Raw genomic sequence first — 24,743 nt, forward strand, 5'->3', positions numbered from 1 at the left:
CTCTTCTCTTTAGAAGGAACTCTTTACACTCTTGGGGACTGCAAGAATTCTCATGTATCCAGTGGTTCCGTCTGTGCTTCAGATACATCCCAAAAATCTTTTCTCAAAATGCTATGAAGCACTGTTATAGTTGTCACTAAGTCTAATCTTGCATGTGTCAGCACCAAATGTCATAGCTGTAGATAGCTGGCCTGTAAATAATATTTCAAATGGCACCACAGTAACCAAAGTAATAAAACAAACGACAAACGGGTTGCCATTATACTTCAAATAAACAGTCTGGAAAAGATGAAATATGCCATAAGAAAAAAATGCATTGTTTCATGTTGTTTCGTGTGTGTGTGATTACTTCAGTTTCTAAAATTCACAGAATTGGTAACAGGAAAAATATGACAGCAGCTTAAACTACAGCAAAGATTATTACTTTTTGAGAAAACTGTTTTGGTGGAATATGTTATTATTTTGAGTTGATTAAATCTTTTGAACACAGAAAATATGATGCAATGTCAGATCAATAAAGAAATATGGTTAGGATTTGGTAGAATTTTTGTTCTGAAGTAAGATCACAAAGGAGATATGAAATTTAAATGATCTTGATGACAGTTTTTAGAGACTTGTCTTTTCTATATTAAAAATTTGTTTTTACAATTGGATGTTGAGCTACTTGTGAGTATTCTATCTGACGTAAGAGTTAGTTCATTAGAAATAGGATTTTTTTCTTGAATAATTGGAAAAAGGGATATAGTGTACACTTCATTTAAAATCAATTTCTTTATAATATAAAGACAGTATCATTGGATCAGGTTTTAGAGGTTCATCTGGAACAATAACGATTCTCTTTATCTCTCAGATTTGATGCCTTTTTCCACAAGGAAATATCCATTAAACTAAGAGCATAATCTTAGCAAGGTAAATTAGACTTCAGACTCTGAATGAACATCCTAGAGGCAGAGTGAGCGGAGAGAACCATATCTGGATTAGCAGTCTAAAGCACATCTCTCTAAAGATAAATTAATGTTATTTGTTTCATTTCCTAGATAGTAAAATGGGAGAACAACTGATTGTACATTATGATCAAATGAATTGAAGTTACTGAACTGTCTCATAGGACTTGGAGAGATCAAATTAATTTTACACAACAAAGCATACACTTTTTTTATATATGCAAAGATTGGGTAGCAATTCATCTAACAGAAAAACATGGTTTGTGAAGCTACAGCTGAAACCACAAGTGAGAAAGGAAAACTTGACAGAGAATCTCTGAATCATCCTTTTGCCGAAGTCTGGCATTCTGTAGAAAAAGCAGAGAACAAATTATGTGTCCTTATATTTACTTTGACTTTGACAGTCTCACAGTGTGGTTGTGAGTATCCAACTCCTGATTTTATTTATATGTCAAATTGTGGCAAGTAATAAGCACCCCATTCTGTTGTAGATATTGCTATGGTGATGATCTCTGGTAAACGAGCTTCAGATAAATCTAGTGCATCAGATAGAATATTCAATTAATGTCTTCCCTCTGTCTGGGCACATAATATTTTCCTCTGTTCTAATTATGCTCTAGTCTCTTTTCTAACATTTGTCTGCATCTGCATTTAAAGGAAAAGGGAGATACAATAAAAAATAATAAGTACTCCTAGAATTAAGTATATTTTCAATCTAATTATTTGTGCTTGCCTTCTCATGCTTACATAATAAAAAAGCTCACTGTCCTTTTAATGTTTCATCTCCAAAGTTGTTGCTACAGGCTTTGAAATAGGAGTTAACTGCATTTTGGAATGTAGATAAGCTGTGACCTATTTTTCTTTCCCAATGCCGAAAGCAAAGCTTTTCAAAACAAGCTGTATCAAATCAAAGAATTGGTGAAATTTATTAAGGAAAAATGTTCACTTTTAATTCATTATTTTAAGTACAGTAAGATACTGCATGGTAGTGAATATACAACTGTTCGTGTATGGTTAATCTATGAATATGGTGAATGTTTTACCTAATCAACATTATTCGTTGTAACATTATCATTCTAATGTTCCTGTTAAAACATCTCTTAGCTACTGTGGAGAGAGAAGTGCTGCTCTTGTCCCACAGATACAGATTTTATGAGTACTCATCAGAGCTAAAAATAGCATAATTGTCCATTCATTTAAAACAAAGAAAACCCATAAGTGACATTTGCAAGAAGTCATTACTAATTCAGGTCTGCTTTTCAGAAAGAGTAATCCTGTAATTGTGATGAATTTGCATACTCATCCAGATCATGGCTACTTTGGCTTGCAGAACGAGGTAAACTACCAACTGAGAGGAAGGTAACTAAGCACATTTTATCCTGGGGATCAATCTTTTCCTCGTGCTTCCTATTGGCAATTTATTTTAACAATTTTCCATGTATCAATTTTGTAACTACATATATGATATAATAAGTGTTCTTTTATCCTCTCATCCTATCTTCTCTGTTCAGATTGTAAATTCATCAGGATAGAAATATATTTGTATCTATGTATAGATTCTGTGTTATATGTCTGCACTCTTGTCTGATACTGTTTAGGTAGGCTACAGTGCTTTAATTATGATTTCAAGTCAAGAAAAAGAGAAATAAATATATTACATTAAATCCTGGAAAAGTATAAAGATTTGATGTATTACGTGCAACTGTAGTGCATGTTGAAATACATTTATAAACTTTTCCTGTATAGATTCAGTATTTTTGAATTCCAGTAAGAGAACATACTTTTGGTTAATAAATTATTTATCCAAAATGGTTAAAAAGAGAAACAGAAAACAAACAAAAAATACTATTCCTCATTTAACTAATTGGAAATGCTTTAGAAAAACAGATTTTCTTTCATGCATGTGCACTTTAAAATTTCATTGTAGTTTTATGTAATATTCTATCTGAGTTTTGTGTAACAGGTTTATAGAAGAAAGACAATATGAGATTTTCATATTTTTATTGAACAAAAATGGGTACTTTAATAGATTCTTAAAAGTGGAGTTGAAAATTTATAACCATTTAAAATGAGATTGATGCCGGGAAATCCGACAAAGTAACCTGACACACCAATGAAATATGTCAAGCAGGTATTCCTTTTATTACAGCGCTGGGTGCACGGAGGATCTCTCCACCAAACATGCACACCGAAGAGAGAAACGACTACACATTTAAAGGCATAACACATTAATATTCATTACATTCCAAAGATGGACAGAAATTCCAGAGTGACATCTCCGGTGGTAAATTTCCAGAGGTTAAAGGGATTACATTATGTCGCCAGCAAATCTGCCTCCTTATCTTCACAGACTCCCCCACTGAGTTGCAAACAGCAATTCCACTTATCTTCTCTGAATCCTCCATTGTGTTGTAAAGAACCACCCTACCCACCATTGTGTTGTCCTTATCTTCATGGGACCAGCCTTGTATTGAGTTGCAAACAGCAGCTCTCTTCAGCAGTACCTGCAATTCTATGGTCCCTGAGTTTCTTTCTAAAGTTTCCTGTTTGCTCAAGCTATGATGTCTAGTTTAGATTCAATCCAATTCAATTCCTTGATTCAAAAAAACTAAAATAAACTGAACAGCCTCTTAATTTCTTAAACAATTTCTTTTGTCTTTTTACTGTTTTTGAAGCATAGATGTGTGACATTTATTATAACCGTAAAAGATTTTATTCGATTTGCATTTCAGATAGTTATCTTCTTCCTAACCTTTGGTAGTAAATTTTTAAGATTATCTAATCATAAACAAAAATATTTATAATTCTGCATCTGTCACTACAATAAGTTACCTCTAATCAATGGCAATTATTTTCTCATTAATAATATTTACATTTTGAAGAATTCTGGGCATTTGTATTCATACTGCATCACAATTTAAAGTGCAGAGTTGAATGAGAAGTCATTCACTAGTTATCCAACCATATGCATCTTGTTATAAACTCTATAGTTATCCTCCAGCAGCAATAGAGGAAATCTCCTGCACAGGCATTCAGCAAATTAAAATCTCTGGCAGTTATATCACAGACAGTCTTCTGTAAATGGTGGGAACTTTAATATCTTGTACTAGACAGTTCTTACAAGATAAAAATGGTGTCAGAAAGTGAAGCCTGGAGGATAGAAATGACTTGGTCTGTTTCATATCAAAAACTACTACCAGGTCAGAAAGTCTGTGTATATTATTTATCCTTTTGTTAATATTGTAATCATGTTAAACTACAGAAGCCATGTTAGTATGTCTGTCATTCACCCCTGTGTAATCTAATCTGCAGAAAGCACTACTGCACAATAATGCAATTAAAATATGCTGTCTTTTGTTAAGACAAGGAAAAGTGAGCTAAACTTTTCCTTAACACCAGCGCATACCTTCCATCTTGCTCTTCACATGGAAGATATTACTTTTGGACTGACTGTGCACAATAAGCGTTATTCTTTTCATGATTATATGTATTAAGTATGACAATAGATGCTACAGATAATGAGTCTTCCTCACTCTGTGTGGTTTGTATCAGAGGAAGGACATAGAGAAGAGTGATGTCATTTCTTGAAATTCTAGGCCAGGTCTACAACCTAATTGGGTGACTTAGATGACAGCTTGAACTTTTACAAGGTCTGTAACATATACATAATAATGGTAAGTTACATTTTTGGGGAGATTGTGTTTTTATGCAGCCTTTCTAAATGTAAGACCTATTTGATCTATTAAATGTGCAGACCCAAGGTATTAAGGTATTAATGAAAAGTATGCAAGCCATAAGCAAGTTCTGAGGAACTACCAGTTTACACAAATTTGTTCAGATACAATTATTCCTCATGACAGTTTACCTCTGCAAATCACAATATATGTATATATTGTATATAGATATATATAAATATAAATACAAATACAGATATAGATATAATCTGAGTTCTCAGGTCACTAATTCAGTTTTTCTCTGGAGTTATCTTCTCACTCATGCTATTAAACATAGTATTGCTCAGCAGAAATTAATCATAGGCTCTTTCTTGTTGTTGTTTATTTGTTTGTTTTTTATTATTGTTAGATGAAAATACTTGGTCAAATTCCAGATAAAATTTTGTGGATTTCAAGAATAAATAAAGTTTTTCTGTTGCATCTCATTCTACCTTTAATTTATTAAATAAAGAAATATATAGAATAGGTGAGTGAGCAAGAGGGTAGGGTGGGTTCAGGCTATTTTGTGATATTCACCAGCATCAGTATGTGGCTTTCAATTCTGCTTTATCAAATATTCTGAAAACTACGATTTTTCTGAACAATTTTGTGTAGCACAATTGATTTGTATCTGTTTGTTAAGGAAATTCCATATTTTAGGTAAACTGAAGAAGCCCTTATGTTTTCTGTTGTTTTGATTAACGTATAGGTGAATTCTCTTGTGTGCACCATTGTGGATTAGGAAAGGAAAGAGAAGAATTACCATTCCAGAAGACTTTTTACTTCCTACTATGCTTCATACATCTGCTTATAGCATCAAAGCAAACTGTTACTGGAGAAATGCATACATAAGCAGGCAAAAACAATCTGCACTGAGTGATAAATTCACTTGTATGACACCTGAGTTTTCTTTCAAAGGAGTTGCAGGAGATAAATGGTGCTGAGTACTTTTATCCACCTCTGCCCTATCTCTGTAATATCTGCATTCGCAGCTACCCCTTTGGATTACCACAGAAGCTAAAAAGGAACAGCAGAAAAGCCAAATGTTTCCTTCAAAGATTGCATTCATAAATGTCTGCAACATCCCACCTGTTTCCACAGTTCTTGGATGCCAATATATTTTTCTTAAGCCTGATTGAGACCAAAGCTCCAGGGATTGCTCAATTTTTAGAACAAAGCAGAGTGAGTGTAGATCTGTCTAAAAAAGTCTGAGGACAAACTGGCTCTAGCACTCCCTAATGTATTTCAATAATAACTGTATCTGAAATTAAGTACAAACTATGGAGAAGAAAGAATACCACATAGTGATAATGAAGTCAGAAAAACAGTAAGATATAGTAGTCTATTCAATAGATTTCAGCTACAATGATCTTTGATAGGCTGTAAAACTTCTGAAATGAGATATAAGAAGAACATTCAAAGCAGATGTATCTTTAATAAATATAACTTCTTAGTGCTAGAAAATATCACAAGTAAGCAAGGATAAAAGGAAAAAGACAAAGCCTTTTTTTTTTTTTTTTGTTAGGACTTACTGTACCTTACTAAAGAAAATAAGCTATCCCATTTGTTACACTTCTAGATTTTCATAATTTCTCATAGGTCTGAGATACCAAGAATTTTATGTTGACTAGGAGAAAAACAGCAATCCTAGCTAATGTGTGTATGAAAGGTGATGTGAAATACCCTGAAATTATATAGAATTTGTCATCTGCCATTGGTTCCATTATAATACGTTGATTAACTCTCATCAGGCTTGCAGCCAATAATTATGTTTTGTCTTATGTATTCCATTAATTTACATACTACTACCACATATTACACTGAAATTGCAACTTCTCATTACAAAATAAATCTATGAGAACAACTACCTGTTATATATGCCTTAAAAAACATTTTATTATAATAAACATAATACATAATAAACCCAACAGTTTGCAATCATTTTAGCAAAAGATCTGATATCAGTATTTCATAGTAAAAACAATAAAAATACACTTACGACCATTCAGAATCAACACATGTTCAGTGAAAGAAATTTATTTTTAATTTTGAGTACAACAATAAACACATTTGTATTGTCTGCAGCCCCTATGCATTTTGTTTAGCCCACAGCCATTTTTCAGTTTAGTAGCAGTAAACAAAGGAAAAAGAATCATCATAAAAATGGTTCTCATAAAGACCTTGCATTATAGGAGTTTCTGCTGAATTCTTACATAATCAGAACAAATTCTTGAAGATGAGAATTTAAAAAATGGAACTGCAAATAAAATTTTAATTAACTTTTTATTATAGCTTATTTCATCTTGACTATACTTCATCATCCTTTTGAAACCTTTTCTAACTTTCCACACAATTTTTCTGCTTCCTCAACATATTATCTCTAAATACATTTTGCAGTGTGAGACTTGAAAATACTGTGTATATGCTTTGCATATTAAACCATGAGTGTTTTATTTCTCCACATTTTCAGAAGCTTTAACAAACACGTATAATGTGAATAATTCCCTATTAAATGCTGTTTTTACCTGGAATGAGGATTGGTATCTATATATTTCAGGTAATTCTCAGAATTTACAGATCAAAATGATGGCAACATTGAACAGATACTTCTGAGTAAGCTTATAAGAAGTTTGTGAAATGAAAACTCTAGTGGGTAAATCTTCTGAACAGGTGCACAAGAAAGAAGAATGAAATGTTACAATCAATGTTATAAAATGAACAAAGATTCCCACTATAGTACAATGCAAAGAAGGAAGAGAGCTAGAACGCAGCTACATGGAAATTATAACATAAATGATAATAGAATGTGGGAATATGTGAAAAGATGAACAAGATAAGGTAATGTCATTATTTTAGAGCAAAAAGGTAAGATATATACCCAATAAAACCAGTCAAAACATCAGGAGTGAATAAACAGTGGAAGTCTAGTAGAACAGTAATGCTTCTGTGTCAACACATGCAGAAAAATGGATAACTTCTGATGGTTTCAACAAGATATTGGGAAGAATGGAGAAGAACACAACAGTAAGTATCAAAATAAATGGTAATTGCTACAGTCAGGTATTTGAAGAAATATCAATAATCTCAAACATGTGCTCCTTATCTGAACGAAATTCTAATGTCTTTGTGGATTATTAGTGCCCTTGACACGTGACTGCTTAGTGCAGGAAACATAAAATATCTCCTTTGATTCCTCCATGTTAAACTGGGATTTACCATTGCCACATAATGCTATATGGAACAGAATATAACTTAACAACATTGTAAAAGACATGACTGTATCACACACTGCAGTCAAAGCAGACCTGCACTAACACAAAGTAAACTTGTCACAATTATGAATGTAGGTAATGTTAGGTGCATATAAGAATACATATATGATGAGAGATCTTGGAAAACTGTTTAATTTGGTGAAAAATCTCAGAAATAATAGTAATCTAATCTAGGCCACTTCCATTTTCATCAGCAGCAATCTTTCACTGAACTCGTAAATCACTGTGCTCATAAATTTTTGCACCAGTGAGATGACACACTGCCACTGTCACCACTGCTGAAACATGCCACCACAGCTTCACTGTGCTCATAATCCACTGTTTGATTTCCATAAATGTCTATAAAACATCAATGAATGCCAGTGGGTGCCATTTTTTTCTGCACAGAGAAATTCAATGACACATCTTTTCTTCATACATACTTCCATGTCAGATGCCATTCTATCAGACTGTCCCTCTGCTGCCAGCTGTTGTATGGCAACAGAATGGAATGAAATATTTGCAGGAAGGTTCAACCTCTATTGCCATACCACCAACATCTACCTTGGACATTGTGGGCCAAAATAATAAAATAGAAAGCATTACGTTTGGAGCAACCCTCATATTATGATTACAACATATTTTCTTCTGGATAGATTCATAACATCTTTTTACATTATCTTGATGTGCATGCATATTTTTAAGCCACATAACCAGTGTACATGGTAATTGTCCCTCAGCCTCATTGTCAGTGTCAACAGAACGCAAATCTGTGAAACAAAGGAATCTGTGTCAAGAGTCCTAAGATCCTCAAGCACAAATAGAATCTTTTAAACTGCCTGTGACAGATGAAAGATCTGAGTCATAACTCAGATAATCTATCTTCCTCACTATATGGTAAAATGTTTCCTTCCTAGGTCGTAGGAGGATACTGCAAGGTATTCTTTTGTTTCTTCACAATGGCCAACAATACAAGGAATCTTAAATGTAGACTTAAACATCTCAGAAATTAGTAAATGATTATTAAAAAAAAGTCGTGGTATATTCTACTGATATGCATGAGCTTTACACTATCAACTACTTTTTACATTTTACACTTTTTACTACTTTTTATTCTGAACATCCAATCTGGAAAACAAATTTTAAGGATAAGCATTAGTTCCAGCATTTTAACTTTCAGATATTTCAAGCAAATACAAGCATGTGAACTCTAAATACTGTTCAACTAATACAATTCTAATTCTTGTTTCATGCAGTTTTACTGTAAATATATGTGCACATTTTTCAAACGTTTTCTACTTGTAAATATGTGAAAGAAAGCTTATTAATTGATTCTAAGGCATATGTAGGCAGTCTCGTCAGGATGCCTTTTCCAAGGATAACTGGCCAAATATTCTTAATTAATACTAGCCCTATAATTTCTACTAGCTCTTAAAAATCCAGTCATTGGAGTTAGGATTTTTGATGTTTGGGATACACATTCTTTTTGTATTAAAACTGGCAGTATGGAGGAGATCTTCCCAAGTTGCCCTCAGTCTGGGCAGCATGGACTGGTAACTTGGTTTTCTTAGTGCTACTCCCTTCCTCAGGCTTTTAAAATAAGATGCTATAAGCAAGTGCAACAGCATATGAGGTGCTGCCAAATTTCTGTTATATTTACAGCACATCATCTGCCAAAGAACATCCTTTGGGAACTGCTAGTAGAGAGGCTACACCTCTTGAGATTTAGCGCTTGCTATGGCAAAGCCACAGCTTTGAGGAGAGGTACTGGAAGCTATCAAATTTTAAATATAAAACAATAAGTATTAAATAAATCTGGTACACGTCTGCAATATTCTCACAAATGAAAACTAACATGATTTAATGTTTGAAGATCTATAAAACAAGGGAAGCAATAGCACAACTGAATCAAATTGCAATACTGATTTTTCTGAACACAACCACACTTCTATTTTCTAACTGTGACATCTGATAAAGACATGACACTTGCATTTAAACTTAGCATTTAATAGTTTCCATAATGAAAACATCTTGCAGAAATATTTTGGAAAAGTACTGTGTGGCCTTCAGAAAGCTGAAAATCTTTTCCAATTATCTTTTTCTTTTTCTTTTTTTTTTTTTCACTAAACAGGAAAGATTTGGTTTAAAAAGACTTGACAATCTTTTATTGGAGGCTTTGGTGGTTACATACTATTTTCTGTTTTAGTCAAAATAACAGTTCCTAGAGAATGCATGTTTATAAGGTGACTAATGGGAAAATGTATTCTGTTCGTATTCTCAGATTGAATAGGATGGAGTAAATGATCTCTGATGAATGGCTAGACAAAAGTAAAACTAAAATAGCTTAGTCTTTGGAAGATTGGGAAGAAATCTGGCATATCTATTGACACAAATTTTTAACTAGGCAGATCTGGTCTAGCATCAGAGCATTAATAGGGATCATATATGAAAATTTTCTCTTAGCACTAGAAGTAGTTTAAATGTCTGTGTGTGAAAGCTTTTTGAACACTACTGTGAAGTAACTGAGCCTACAAAAATTAATAAAGTTCTCATTTAATTGTTTCTTTGTTAGTCTTGCTGATTTCCTTAGGACTGTAAATTATCTCCCACTCTTGAATGAAATGTTCATTTTCCCAGGGAACTACTAAGAAGACTGAAAGTGAAATGAAAATATCTATTCTTTGGATTTGAACTAAAGTTCCTGACACCTGAAAGCTTCTGGGTCACAATTAAAAACCAAACATTTTGTTTTAGCTGAAAAATGTATGTTACAGATCATAATTGAACTGACTCTATGGTATGCATCAAGGTTTGCCTGATTTCTTTTACAGCAGTCTGCCAGACTCACTCAGACTCACAGGAAGCTTACGTACAGGTAATATTATATAACTTGTATGTATTTTGTTCCTGCTTTCTGATTTATAAGACATTTGTAGTATGATTCTCCTCCTATTGGTGGAGAATACAAAGCCTCTTTCAGAACTCTAGAAGAGAAATACTGCATTTAAGTCATACTCACTGCTGGAAGCTGTCCTAAGAACCTATGATAATGATCTGTAACAAAGACAAGACAGAATCACTAAACACAACAAAGACCAAGAGGAAACAGAGAACAAGAGAAGGTAGCATTCCTGTAAACAAATGTTCTTTTTTTGTCAGTACTTCCACTTTCATTAACTTTCAGTATACTGACAGACAACTATCATTGCTGCTCCTTTAAGACAAGAAGGATACTCTAAGTAGCTTTATATTTCTCAACTGTGGCAAGCAGAAAGCATCCAACTGAATATTGATGGTATTGGAAGGCAGAACTAAAACCTGCTTTCAGATAGAGGTAAGGGATGTGAGCTTGGAGTCACATGAACAGCTGTTTGACAGAATGACGCAATGGATACGTCCTTCAGTTGCTATGGTGATGGCTCATCTGCTTATATGTCCAAGAAATAGAGGTTTTCATTATATCCTCTAAGAAGAGAAACTGCTTCTCATAACAAAGTGATTTGTTTTTGCACTACAGCAGAGCTAATGCAAATAGCATTGCTTGGCTTTAATTTGGGCATGAAATTAATATCCTAAAGCAAATACATGAACAAATAACGTTTCTATCCTCTATCTAACTACTCCCATAGCACTTTTCACCACAGCAACTGTTTACCTCTTCAGTGAATCACTAATATATCTGCAATAAATTGGATTTCTGGAATGATTGACTCAAAGTCCCAGGGTACTGTGGTAACATTAATAAAATTTCATTTCTAACTAGGATCTAATTTTATTCTAATCTAAGTCATCCAGATATTACAGCTGGACAGACTTTAGGAAGACTTTCTATTAATAGTTTCCTGAATACTTAAGTGAATTCTGATCAGTTGTTGTCATTGTCTATATTTATTTATTTTCTCCAAGTGCTCTGTCACAAGGCTCTGTTAGCGGAAATTTTTACAAGAAGCTCATAGGAAAAATCCACATCAAAATTTCCTGAAAATAGATTTTTTTTTAACTTATTATTTTTATTATTTTTTTAGTGTACACATTTCGATAGAAATGCCTGCATTCACAATCTAGGATCAGCAACATCAATTTGTGACTAATCAAATCAATTTAATGTGTCAACCTGAAAGAAAATACTTGGTACCAGTTGGTATTTTAAATATTCTATTTCAAATTCAAAACTTCCTTAAGCAGTAGAAAAAAAAGAAGTGGAATATTTGAACAACAAAGCCAGAGGAAATTGCATAGAATTGTAGCATCGCCAAGGCTGAAAAGACTTCTAAGTCCATCTAGTTCAAACTTCCACTTATCACCAATATTTCCCACTAAACCATGTGTTCTCACTGTGAGTTTTCAAAAAGTTTAGAAAACATTTAAAAAATACTCAGTTAAAATTCTTTGCAGATACGTTGTGAATATTGTAATTAAATTTACTTCATTTTAATACTCCTCATACTGAGAAATCATTATAAAATAAGTATCACAGAAACTACAATATGAAAAGTGTTACAGAAATTATAGATACATCTTTAGGGCATTGCAGACATCCACACATTCAACTCATTCAAGATCTGAATGCATGTAACTAAGTAAACTGAAGTAAGGGACTCTCTGACCTCTAAAAGGTAATTCTATAGATTAGAAGATGAGTAATTACATTGTGGCACTCATTTCCAGGTGTCCCTTTGATAGGTATATCAGGTAGAAAAACACAGACACCTAAAAATACATGTAAGTTGGCAAGCAACCCCATACTTGGAGTTGCCTGTTGTAGGATAAGCCTGTTTGCATTGTATTAATTTTGGTATTTGATTTGAATGATAAGTTCTGCAGCTATATTGTACTACACAGCATGCTACAAATAATCTTTGTTACAATAATGCATAGCTTTATACTTTAATATCATGGGAATATTATTTTTTATGAAATAGGAATGCATTAATTCTTGTCAATTTCTGTGAATATGAATCTCCTAGTCATGACCTTAAATACTGAGACACTTTCTTATGTGATACTACACATGGTCCATTTTATTATAATGGTAGTTCTGAGGTAGCAAATAATACAATGACAGCTTCAGGCAGATAGTAATGGTGATGACACACACAATAAAGCAAAGACTAGGATTAATAGGAACAACTAGGGATACTCTCCCAGAGCCTTTCCCACAGTAAGGCATCTGTGCAAGTTCTGTGATGTGTTGCAATTTCCTAGGTGCTGGATAGTATCTTAATCTTACTACCTAATTTGTCAATTATGTTTAAGATAAGTTAGTATGTTTATAAATTTGGGGTTTGTTTTCATTTTCATGTAATATTTCTAAGTGCTGACATAAGGCTAATGATATAGGACTGGTGAGGGCATTTTTTTTTTCCAGCAGGAGTACCCCAAATTAACCACAGGTAAATTGTCCATCTACTTTATACTCAAGCAACCATGACTCATGCTGCAGTTAATCTGAACAGCACACCCAACTTCCCCTCACACTAACTTAAAATTTAAATTTAGGTGAGCAAATTTATCTGCATAAAAGGTCCCCTGTCACCCAAACTGTCTTACACAAGCTGATGACTGTCAATATAATGGTCTTGTCCAGCTACCTTTTGTGTGTAACCCCTGGCTGAATTTCACCAGGTAGCTTGGAAGTCAAGTTCCCAGCCTGACAGGGAAGCTCTCCTAAATACACAAGATATCAACATCCTCACCTTGCTGCTGACATTAGTAGATGTACACTGGAGGCCTGAGGGCCATCTTCACTATGCTTGGCAGTCCTCAGAGGATCCATGACCAATTCCCAGTGGTGACATTTGGTTTCTAATTTCACCTCAGTTCCTGCTTTAACTGCGGTGATATTAGTCACAGCTGGGTCACTGCTTTGCCTCCAGGCTGCAGCAGGAGCTGGTATGCTGCTTGGTCTGCCATGTTTTGCCTGAAAGAAAACGTTTGACTTTAATTGAAAATCGTCTTCCTGTTTGTCTTCCTATAACAGACTGATACGTGATCTCATCCAATTTTCTGTGATGCACATGCTTCTCAGGCAGCAGACCCACCACCAGACCCCACAGAAAACTGCTGTAAATACTTTGCTGCCAGGCATCTTGTAGGGGATTTTTGAAAAGACAGGTGAGCAATCCTTGCCATAAAGGTTGCTATTGCATGAAAAGTAGAACAAGACAAGAACAGAACAGAAACTGTAAATCAGCAGAAAGACATGTACCAGACAGAAGAAGATGTGTGCTGCAGCTAGAGTAACAATTAGATTGTTATATTTTGTATTGTTATAACAATTAGATTGTTATAACAATTGTAACACAGAGCAGCTTCGCTTAAAGTAACAACTAGGTGAGACAATTGTAACACACATAACAGGTGTGCAATTGTGTACTGTGAACCAATCAGATGCTGTGATTATTCGCTGGCTATTTTCAGTGAATGCTGTAATCTAGAACGGTATAAATGTAAGCTGCTGTTAGAAATAAACTGAGGATCACCATTAACTGCATCAGTACGTGTGATTACTTGGCTGCTTTCTGCCACGGCATCTGGCTTGATCAGGCTTGGATCGCTTCTCTTCAGAAAATGTTTGTGAATGTACACCACAGTTCTATTCACGGGTCGTATGGCTGTCTCCAGTACTCTGGAAAATAACCTCAGTCTTCATTTTTAACATATCCAAATATCATTCTGTTTTGTGTAAACAGTGGTTGTACTGGGCACAGCCTGGAAATATTTTGTAGCCATTTTGGCAAAGAGACAAAAAAAATGAGAGAGTGGTCTGACAGATGTACGGGCTGTTCCCATCTGGAAAGGGAACACTGAATTCCTACTAAAAGGCAGGAAGCATTAAATAACAGCTCTGTGGAAGTTGGTTGACAAGGCAGGCCTGTGCCCAAAGCCCTGATTGCAGACATTTTGTCTGCTTCTTGTTGCCATAGTGATGGACCCTCCTGGCAGCTGGCCTCCATCATGGTGGCAGCAGTTGGCTATGGAGCCTAGGAATTCCAGTTCAGGTAAAGCTGGCTTTCATGAAGACCTTCTAACTTTCAGACTCCTCAAATAATCTGAGATAATGTAAGCAGAGTTGAGTGCAGGAAGCCAATAATTTATTAGCAGTTTGAGACCCTCATGTTCAACCTAGCTCTCAGTGTTTAAAGGGGAGCTATAAGATGGAAGGGAATAGACTCTTTAACACTGTTATCATTCTGTCCTTAACTATGCTTAGATGATCAGTTTGTAATAACTAATATTTATCTTCAGATCTGACCCAGTGACACTTATGACAGTACTCAATAGTTTCATGGCTTGCTTTACTGAACATACACACTCATCTGCGAAAAACAGTGTGCTATGGTTTGGAGACAGAAATAATAAAACCATGACACAGTGACAGCTGTTTTTTTGATGAGTTATGGATGTTCAAATATGCATATATGTGGAAGTTAGTTCCTAAAGAAGAAAAGTGTGAAAAAAAAATTTCTTATTTGAAAGTTTTTCTGTAAGTTATCCATATTTTCCTTAAAGCTTCAATGTAATTGTGACTCAGTTATTTCTTTGACAAGTCGAATTTTTTTTCTTAATTTTATTTCAAACTTTGCTAGTTATTTTTTTTCTTAATTTTATTTCAAACTTTGCTAGTTGATGAGAAATAATTCGCTTGATAGAATTAGCTGTATTATAAAAACACCTCTTAGACATCAGTGAAGTATTTTGAGAAGATAAATTAACTGAGAATAATAGAATTGCTTCTTCTCTGAATTACTAAGGAAACTTCCCAATTAGCTAATTCCTCCAGCATGCTGCAGTAATTGCTCTGAAAACACTTTAACAGTAGTAAAACAATTGTATAAGATAGTCTTTTTATTATTGTTTTCCCAGACAATATTTTTCTAACAATATCAATAAACTGCAAGACCTGTTCTGAAGATATAAAACAGAAAGAAAGAAAAGTTATGAAAGATTAATTGCCTGGCTCGTAGATTTCCTGCTGAGAGTAGATCTCTGTGTAGTAGATCTCTAAGTCCACTTGGGTCTACAAAAGACCTGTCCTGTGTCTTCATTATTCCTTGGGCCTTTCATGACAGAAGACATCCCAGTAAACATAGGACATTTCACTGCTGGCTATAATTCTTTTGTTTCAAATGCTATCTCCCGTAGGATGAGGGAGAGACTGTTTCACTACTCCCATCAGACATGTTAAGAATCTAAACAAAAGAGTGTTAGAAATGAGTTTACAACATGAAAAAGCACTCATGGTGGACTTTTCCTTTCCAGATTGGGAGGTTTTGGTGGCTATAATTATTGCAAAAAAAAAAAAAAATTATAGTCTCTTCTTCATCCGAACAGATAAGATAATTAAAGCAATGCAAAGGTACTTATGAAGGATGGATACAATAACAGGGATAGACACGAGAAAGTTTTATATATAATGACTTTAATTATATTATTATCAAGGTTTTTGTACAATTAGCAGTTGATTTGAACTTGGACAGTTTGAGTTCAACTGAACTAAGAATTGATATGGCTTACTTTTTATTAGAACATGAAAACATTAATTAAACTAGCAATAAAATCTTGTTTTCCTTCATAAAATGGTTTAATTCCCCTTTTCCCATAAGAAGCTCTTGATAGTAATGTAGGGATGATTCCTTACTATTATTTATAATAATGACATTTTCCTGAAACAAGTTTTTCCCATAAATACTTTGATAAAAGATCTTTTGACAGTTGGTTTGATATTTAGTGGTACTTATCCTAAATTTGATTTCTCTTCCTGTTGCAGCTTACTGGAGACTTTGAGTGCAGCCCTTCTTCTAGTGACTATTCAATTTATTTAGTACAGAAACTAGCTTCCTGATGCGGAGGAAACAATGATGGCAATAATAAGATCCATGAGCATTTCAAAGAAATAAAATTTATTTTTAAGATTGTAAGTTTTATTCAATTTATAAATCAATATGCTTGTACTGAATTATAGATTTCTGAGGGTGATTATTACTGAAACATTGTATTGTATTTATCAAACACCTCATAAAAGCACAAGTGGACAAAATGGATCCTAATAAGGCAAGGACATTTAAGGACATTCTGGAGTCAATAAGTATGGCATATATTCACAGGTGTAGATAGATGGTATAGGAATAGCTATAAAGACAGTTAAGCTATTGGTACATTCCAAACTGAGGAGCGAATGCCTATGGTCTGAGATAGAAAAGGAGAACAGGTTAATTTTTGAAGCAGGTGAATTTTCAGGAGTTGTTCTGGAATACTGCTGATCTGTGTGAACATATATATTATGAAGAAGTTTATATCTCTTAACAATTCTATCTTTAAGTAAAATTTATGATGAAAGAGACATTGTGTATTATGAAACTGTTAAGAAAGTCTAGACAATATTGGACATATTATTGGCATATTTGCCTTTTATAGAAGTTGGGGTTATAAGGGCTTTATAGTCCATTTAATGTAGCTGCTGTGTTTCCTTATGTTGGTTGTAAACATCTACTACTATACACTATTTGTGGGACATGTCTTTTTGCTTGAATTGAAGGTTGTAAATCATGCATCTATTATCCATAAATCTACATAACCTTTTAAATGAACGTTTTAAAAATAATAAAAAAGGTCTCAATAGAGTTTTTCTGTTGTGATTTTTTACACCTTCAGAAGTGACTCATTAAAAAAGGAACAAATTATCTAATACAAGATAATTACGAAACTTTGATTTCATTTAGGAACAAATTTTTTCCATTGTTATTAAGCCTAGTTAGGCTTAGGAATTTACACTTTGAGTGTCTGTCTTGTCCTTCTCTATCCTACTCTACTTTCCTAGGATCTGTCTGTACCATATTTTTAAACCATAACTTTGATATTATTAGCAGTTGTTGGTTAGTAGCAAACAAATTATGATGTTTCAAAATGATCTGTATTGGATGAGTTCTCTTGATTTCTATACATCCTAACTATTAAACCAAAATAAAACTCCATTTATTGCAGTATATTTTGGCCAGTACCTATTCTGAGGAAAGTATCTATACTAAGCTCCTTAGAAATTGAAAAAATATTTCTTGTGTAATAATGTAAAATAGCTAATTCTGCATTACTGAAATCTAATATGCCAAAATCCTCAGCTGTCATATGCCAGTGAAGATGTGCTGGTTTATGTGAGCTGGAAATAAGACTTATTCATTGGTCCATGTCACAATTAATTGGTTAATAGAAGTCAAGATTGATTATTAATAACATATACTTCAGTCAGTGTCTGGTAATATGGATGGTTTGGGTTACTATTATGTTACTGAATAATACAGTTGGTGACCATCATTAATATGAGGGCTGCTCAGAAAGTAATGTCTCCTATTTTATTATGTTGGCCCACAACATCAGAGGGGGAATGTTGGCAGTATGGCAATAGAGGTTGAACATTCCCATGAATATTCTGTTACATTTTGTTTTCATGAGACAGATATCAGCAGAGGAAGTCTGACACTGAAGTGCATATGTGTAATGGTGGTGAATTCAATTTCACCATGCCAAAAAAATGTCATCCACTGACATTCATCAATGCTTGCAAGGTGTTCATGGAGACCAAACAGCAGAGTGAGGCAGAGGGTGGTTCATTTCAGCAGTGGTGACATTAACAGTTTTCCACTTCTGCTGGCACAGATTTTTACAGCATGGCATACAGGCTCTTGTTCATGGCTGGTTACAATGCTTAGCTATTGGTAATGACCATGTTGAAAAGTAGCATTTTGTAGCTGAAAATTTGCACTGTCATATAGCGTTATTGTGTTCTTTGTATGTGCTGTAGTTTCCACGGAAATAAATAGGAGGCATTATTTTTGGAGTGATCTACATATGAGTATTTTGATTAAATTACTTTTCATTATATATTTAAAAAAAAAATCTAAGGGCTAGTATAATGACTAATGTCAACACACTGATGTGTATTCTGAGTCTTTTCTACTTTATTTCTCATGGTAACCTGCCAGAAAAATATTTGAGGTAAGAATAATATTCATAAAATTCATAGAAGTACATATTAGAATTCTTAGTTATGGGCAAAGAGAAAGAAAAAAAAAAGAGATACAAGAAATACAGTACATGGGCTCTATGGGCTCAAAGCTAGTCCATGTTTGCATTTCTTTTTTTCTTCCAAGAAGTATGCCTTCAGCACGTACCCAAGCTTCAGTGACAAGATGACAGACATATGTATTTCTTAATTGTTTGTAAACCATACTAATGACACGTAGAAAGTGCACTTATTAGAAAATAATTGAAGAATAACACTCCATCTGGATTACTACAGTTTGTGAACAAGACATTCATCTGAGCTTATATTTTAAATTTAGTGACCACATGTACTTACGTGCTTATCTATTATATTTTATGTATGTTTTTATTATCATTTTTTTCAAATGTAGTGTAGGAGTACTACACAGTACTCCTCAATCTGCTAGCAGTAATCAGATTTAATATTGTGTTATTTCTATAATGGTCCAAAAGAAGAAAAGGGTCAGTGTTAACTGAGAATGTAATGATGTGTTACACAGTGCAATACAGTTTCATTACAATAGTATATTTATTATGGATGATTTAAGGACTTAGCTTCTGGAAAACATAAGAAGAGAAAGAAAAATAGAGAAATTGATCCTGCAGGGGGGGTGGACTAGATGATCTCTAGAGGTCCTTTCCAACCCCGATAATTCTGTGATTGTGTGATTCTGTGAAATCATTGCTATATATTATTCCTATTAAAATAACATGCTTGCTTCATAGCTATGTGCTTCCACTAATTTAGGAGAAAAAAGAACTGTGCAGAGCTGTCTTACATGAGTTGTACCAAATGAAGTTACAGTGTTGCATGTAGTCAACAGTTTAACTACAATAAATGCCTGTTAAATAATATTAATGTATTTGTTAATAATTCTATCTGTTGGTAAAATGAAAATATGCCAGATATCCTTGTTAAAAGGAAGTTTGCAATTATGTTGACAACAATAAAAAAGTCGATAAGGATTCAAGATATCATATTCAGAATGTCATTGTATTCAAGATTGTGATATAGGAAAAATTATTTTTAGGATAAGGTGAGAGTCAATAAGGAAGTGAATTTTCAGTGTCATGCATGCAGGGGATTCACTGCTTTTTCCCAGAAGTCCTTTGGCTTCATTCGTGTTCAAAACAGAAATAGATAGGAAGTACTGAAGGGAAGTGTTTTAGCATGCATGGTAGACTTGGTTTTTAGATTTAAATTCATCCAGGCCTTATGGCTGGTAAGGAAATGCAGTGCTATCCACCAGACAGAGATCTAAATAATTCAAACATAAAATATGCCTTTCATACAAGAAAAAATGTAATGACTGTCATGAATTGCAGAAACACATCATGGCTCCTTCACTTTCATAGAAGCAATGAAATTTGGATACATTTCTAGCTACATCTCACTCCAGTGGAAGGAAATTACAATTATTTTCATCAATCATTTTATATTAACTAGAAATATTTAGAGATGCTAACTTACAATGCCATGCACAACAATGATCTGACAAGTCTGCTCGCTGACTTACATGAATCACTTTGCCTGCTTAGAGAGAAAAAATCTGATTAGAAAAAATCACTACTACAGTTAAATGATAGTACTCTTTCACTTTTGCACTGAGCTGTTTTGTACACCCTGACATATCTCAAAATGGCAATAAGAGTAGAAGTAATCTAAAGAGAGCAGCAGATGTTTCTCTTTTTTTTTTCCATCCATATTAATTCAAGCTACACTGCTAAAGCCTAACACGCTTCTCCCCCCAAAGAAGAGCATGAGACTAATTTCGTAAAGTTATTGCTATATTTATCAGCTCATAACATCACCAACATGCACAATTCTGTGATATAATACAAACATTTCAAAATATCAGATCTGAAAAAAACACTCTCCATTTTTATTACAGGCCTATTCAATAAAATATATACCTTTGGTATAATATGTTTTATTGCATATAGCAAACCATTATCATTGTCATCAAAAACATACTTCAGCACTTGTGAATTATAGGGGACTAATTCCTCAGAAAACCCACAATTTTGAATCATCTCATAAATATGTATACATGATCAGCATATACATATTCTGTTGTCAATGGCAAGTGAAAAATATTTGAGAATTCTAAGTTTACTGATGATTAAGCTAACTGTCTTTATGCTACTTTATTAGAAGCATCATAAGACATCATTTTCATTGAAAATACACTTCAAATAAGGCAAGTTCATAAAAATTTAAATATTGATTTTCCTTATATTAAGAATTTATTTTCTTATACAGTGATCATGCCTCCCTTCCTATTCTGAAATCAATACACACAAAGCAACAGAACAGAGCTAAGCATCCTCTGAGGATGAAATCACAGTGAAAAAACTGTGATATAATTTATGCTGTTAATCATGTTGTATCATACTGCATCATATGATGATACCACAATAGAAGAAAACTGGTTATTTACACAGTGGTTCTAACTGGCAAATGTAAACAAAGATGAGTCAAGCACCTCAGCAATTCACTGACTGGATAGTTGACCTCCAGAGTTTTACAATGTTCATCAGTTCCAGCTTGACATAACCAAGTGAGAACATGAGGCACCTATGTTTAAGGTAAAAAGCTGGTCATTGACGAAATGTCAGTGGGTTTTCAAGTAAAGAAAAATGAATTCTCTTTAGTCCATTGTTAATATTAAGTCAAATATACACTATTCTATGATCCAAGAAAGAGGAAATGCTGTTAGATTTCTTAAGGAACTATATAGAGTCACTGTTGCGTTCTAAGACATAAATTCATGAAAATCTCCAGTACAGCAAGTAATTATTCAAATGAATTGATTAGATAAGTCTACTTTTCAAAACATTTTATAGGCTATTCAGAAACTCTTAGTGCAGTTGAAGTGACTGAAATTGGCTTTGAAAAGATCAAGCGTAATTGGACATTGGTACAGGTATGAACACTTGAGTACTAAAAGGTATGACAGTTGCAGTATCTTTCCAGAGTTAATATTCCTTCTCCATAAGGTCATCTTGAAGGTGAATCCTATTGTCAGTTTTCTTCCTCCATCAGAGGATTTTTTTATCAACAGAGATGCATTGTCGCAGGAGACATGCTGTCTAGCTATACTTTCTCATTTCACAGTGTGCTTCCTCTCAGTGAAAAGGCACCTGCTGTCTGTGGAAAGTCCACATAACAGGTCCTGTCTTGAAAGTCATGTATTTCTCCTTGTAACAGCATCATAAGTAGCATTTGCTCTTTATTATTTAAATGTGTTTAGTTGTTCTAGGTGAGTATTATTTTCGTAACTGTGGTAAACACTGATTATTTTGAAAAATAACCTATAAATCTTATACTATGCCCAGGAGACTGGGTGGAGAAAGATGTCACATGCTCATTCTGTAAACATTTGTAATTTCCCAGGGTGTAATGAGATTATGACTCAACTAACCAGACAAAATGTCATCCTTATCCACTGTCACTTTTAAAAGCATAAGTTTTTTTGTAAAGGCTCAGAAATTCCATACCACACAGAACTGAGAAAATACTGGTACTTCCTTGCTTATGTTTCTAGGAGTTGTCTTCCCAGAACGTCTTTTGGGGAACTTTCCGATTTTTTTAATTACTATGTCTTCAGGAAAAAAAAAAAAAAAAAGGTATTTTGTGGTTTTGAAAATAGTTTTGTATTTTTGGGAATAGTTCTGTGGCTTCCTTCACTGAGCCAGATAATATGGATATTTCAGTTTCATTCTATCTCTAATTATTTATCTCCATTTGAGAGGAAAAGAAAGAAGTATCCATGCATAATTCCCATAAGGATATCACTGTATTGTTATATGAAAGATATACCACTATATAATAAAATCTGTATGTAAAGGCTCTGTAACTTGGATTCCCAAATATCATGCAAAGATTTTGACTGAAGTGCCTTCAATGCAGAATAGAGTGTTCACTATAATATTCACAGTAAGTCTAATAAAACAGATTCTCTATTTGGATGCTGTGGAGTGCAAGAAATAAGGTTCCCATTTTCACACAGAGTCCACCTTCACTTGATTGTTGTTTGTAATCAGTGGAGAAGGTTTACTTCTCATCCTGTCTGCTGCATCATTAGAGCTGTCCTGGAAAAAAGCTTTTGCTGTACAAAAACTGACAACAATTTTCTTGTATTCTCTTCTGAAGTTCTGATTCAGAAGTCCATATATGATGGCATTAAGGCAGCTGTTAAAATATGCCATGTAATAGCTAGATACGAACAACCACTCTGGAATCCTAGGGATTATAGTTTCTGGGTCCACAGCCACAGCAAGGCCGATGAAGTTCAAAGGAGCCCAGCAGACTGCAAACAGTACAAATACAACAAACATAGTTACAAAGTTTCTGAAGTCATGTGGTTTCAGTCTGGGGTTGTTGTCTGGTTTAACTCTTCGTCTTACCTGAATGACAAGGATCCATATTCTCAAGTAACAGTAAGTAACTATGGCTATAGGAAGCATGAAGTGGAAAAACACCACTGCTATTGTATATGCTGAACTCACAGACTGTGCAAATGTGCATGAGTAAATCCTGGGGTCATACTGTAGAGATCCCACAAATAGGTTGGGCACGATAGCTACAACTGTTAGGACCCAGATAAGAACAACATAGCACAAAGAATTCTTGTCACTGTACAGCTTGTCATATTTGAGACTGTGGCAGATATAGCAGTATCGATTGATAGCGATGCCAGTAATATTGAAAATTGATCCAATGACACTAAGGCCCATCAAGAAACCACTAATCTGGCAGTGAAGGTATCCCAGATTCCATCCATTGTGAAATACAGATGTGAGGACCAGTGGGTATGGATAGATTGCTACGATCAAGTCTGCAATTGCCAGGCTTACCACAAATATATTTCCTGTAAAATAAACATAAAAATACAAGTATTAGTATCTCATTTGCTTTCTTCCAATATTTCTGTTCTCAATATATTAATGACCAGCCTTAGTGAAACACTTTAAATGTAATTAAGTTCTAGTTTCTAGGTTGAAATTAATTTTTACACATAAGAAATGACACTCAATTTTAATCTAAAGAGGGTGCTTAGTTTAATCCTGCACCATCTAAAAGAAAACTGTCTATGGGTTTAATTACCATGACCTACTATTTTTATCGTTTGATTTATCTGGATTCTCCTAATCATAGAGACCCAATATTCATATCACATTAAAATATTCATAACCTTAAGCCTTGCTTTGGCTTTAAATAAATAGTCTTTCTTGAAAAATCAGCACTAAAAATATGACCAGTAATACATTTCAAAACTTACAATCACATTCTGTATTTAATTCCCTCTCTTTATGTTACCCCATAGTTTTTTTCAGTTCTGATATGACAGTTTGTTTTTCCATTTGTATTTCAAATTTCCATTAAATTAATGTCACCTTTTTAAATCTTCTGGATAGCACTTAATTATACCATCAAAATTCATATTTTGGGAAGTGGAATCTCTGGAAATTATAATAAGAATTTCTCAGACTCTAGAAGAGTAAGTCATCTTTCCTAAACTGAGAGATGTAGTCTTCAGTAAAACACACTATGCCAGATGATGACCATGATTTCTCCTACAGACTAAAGCCACTTTCTAATCTAAAAAGTTAAGTATTCTCTTCAAATAAGGAGACATTATTTGAGGGTGTGTTAGTTAATGGTAGAACTCTCAGAGAAAAAGGAATCTGTCATAATTACATTAATTTTGAATTAATTTTTTAGTGCAGATTATATATTCCCTCTTTTTTTTAAGAGATTATTACTTTGGTAAACCCATCTGAATGCCTCC

At 33.9% G+C, this 24,743-nt stretch overlaps 1 protein-coding gene across 1 annotated transcript in view; it reads right to left on the bottom strand.

Annotated features, from left to right (window-relative positions):
* Positions 1–22,953: 22,953 nt before the first annotated feature.
* Positions 22,954–24,743, bottom strand: part of MTNR1A (melatonin receptor 1A) — a 47,980-nt gene continuing 46,190 nt past the window's right edge. The window contains exon 2 of the mRNA XM_065736117.1: positions 22,954–23,822. Within this exon, the coding sequence (XP_065592189.1) occupies positions 22,954–23,822 (869 nt within the window). The remainder of the gene's footprint in view (positions 23,823–24,743) is intronic.

This window comes from Cyrtonyx montezumae, unplaced genomic scaffold (assembly GCF_038088225.1).
Source record: "Cyrtonyx montezumae isolate F1298 unplaced genomic scaffold, pur_monq_1.0 scaffold_2, whole genome shotgun sequence".
Classification (NCBI taxonomy): Eukaryota; Metazoa; Chordata; class Aves; order Galliformes; family Odontophoridae; genus Cyrtonyx; species Cyrtonyx montezumae.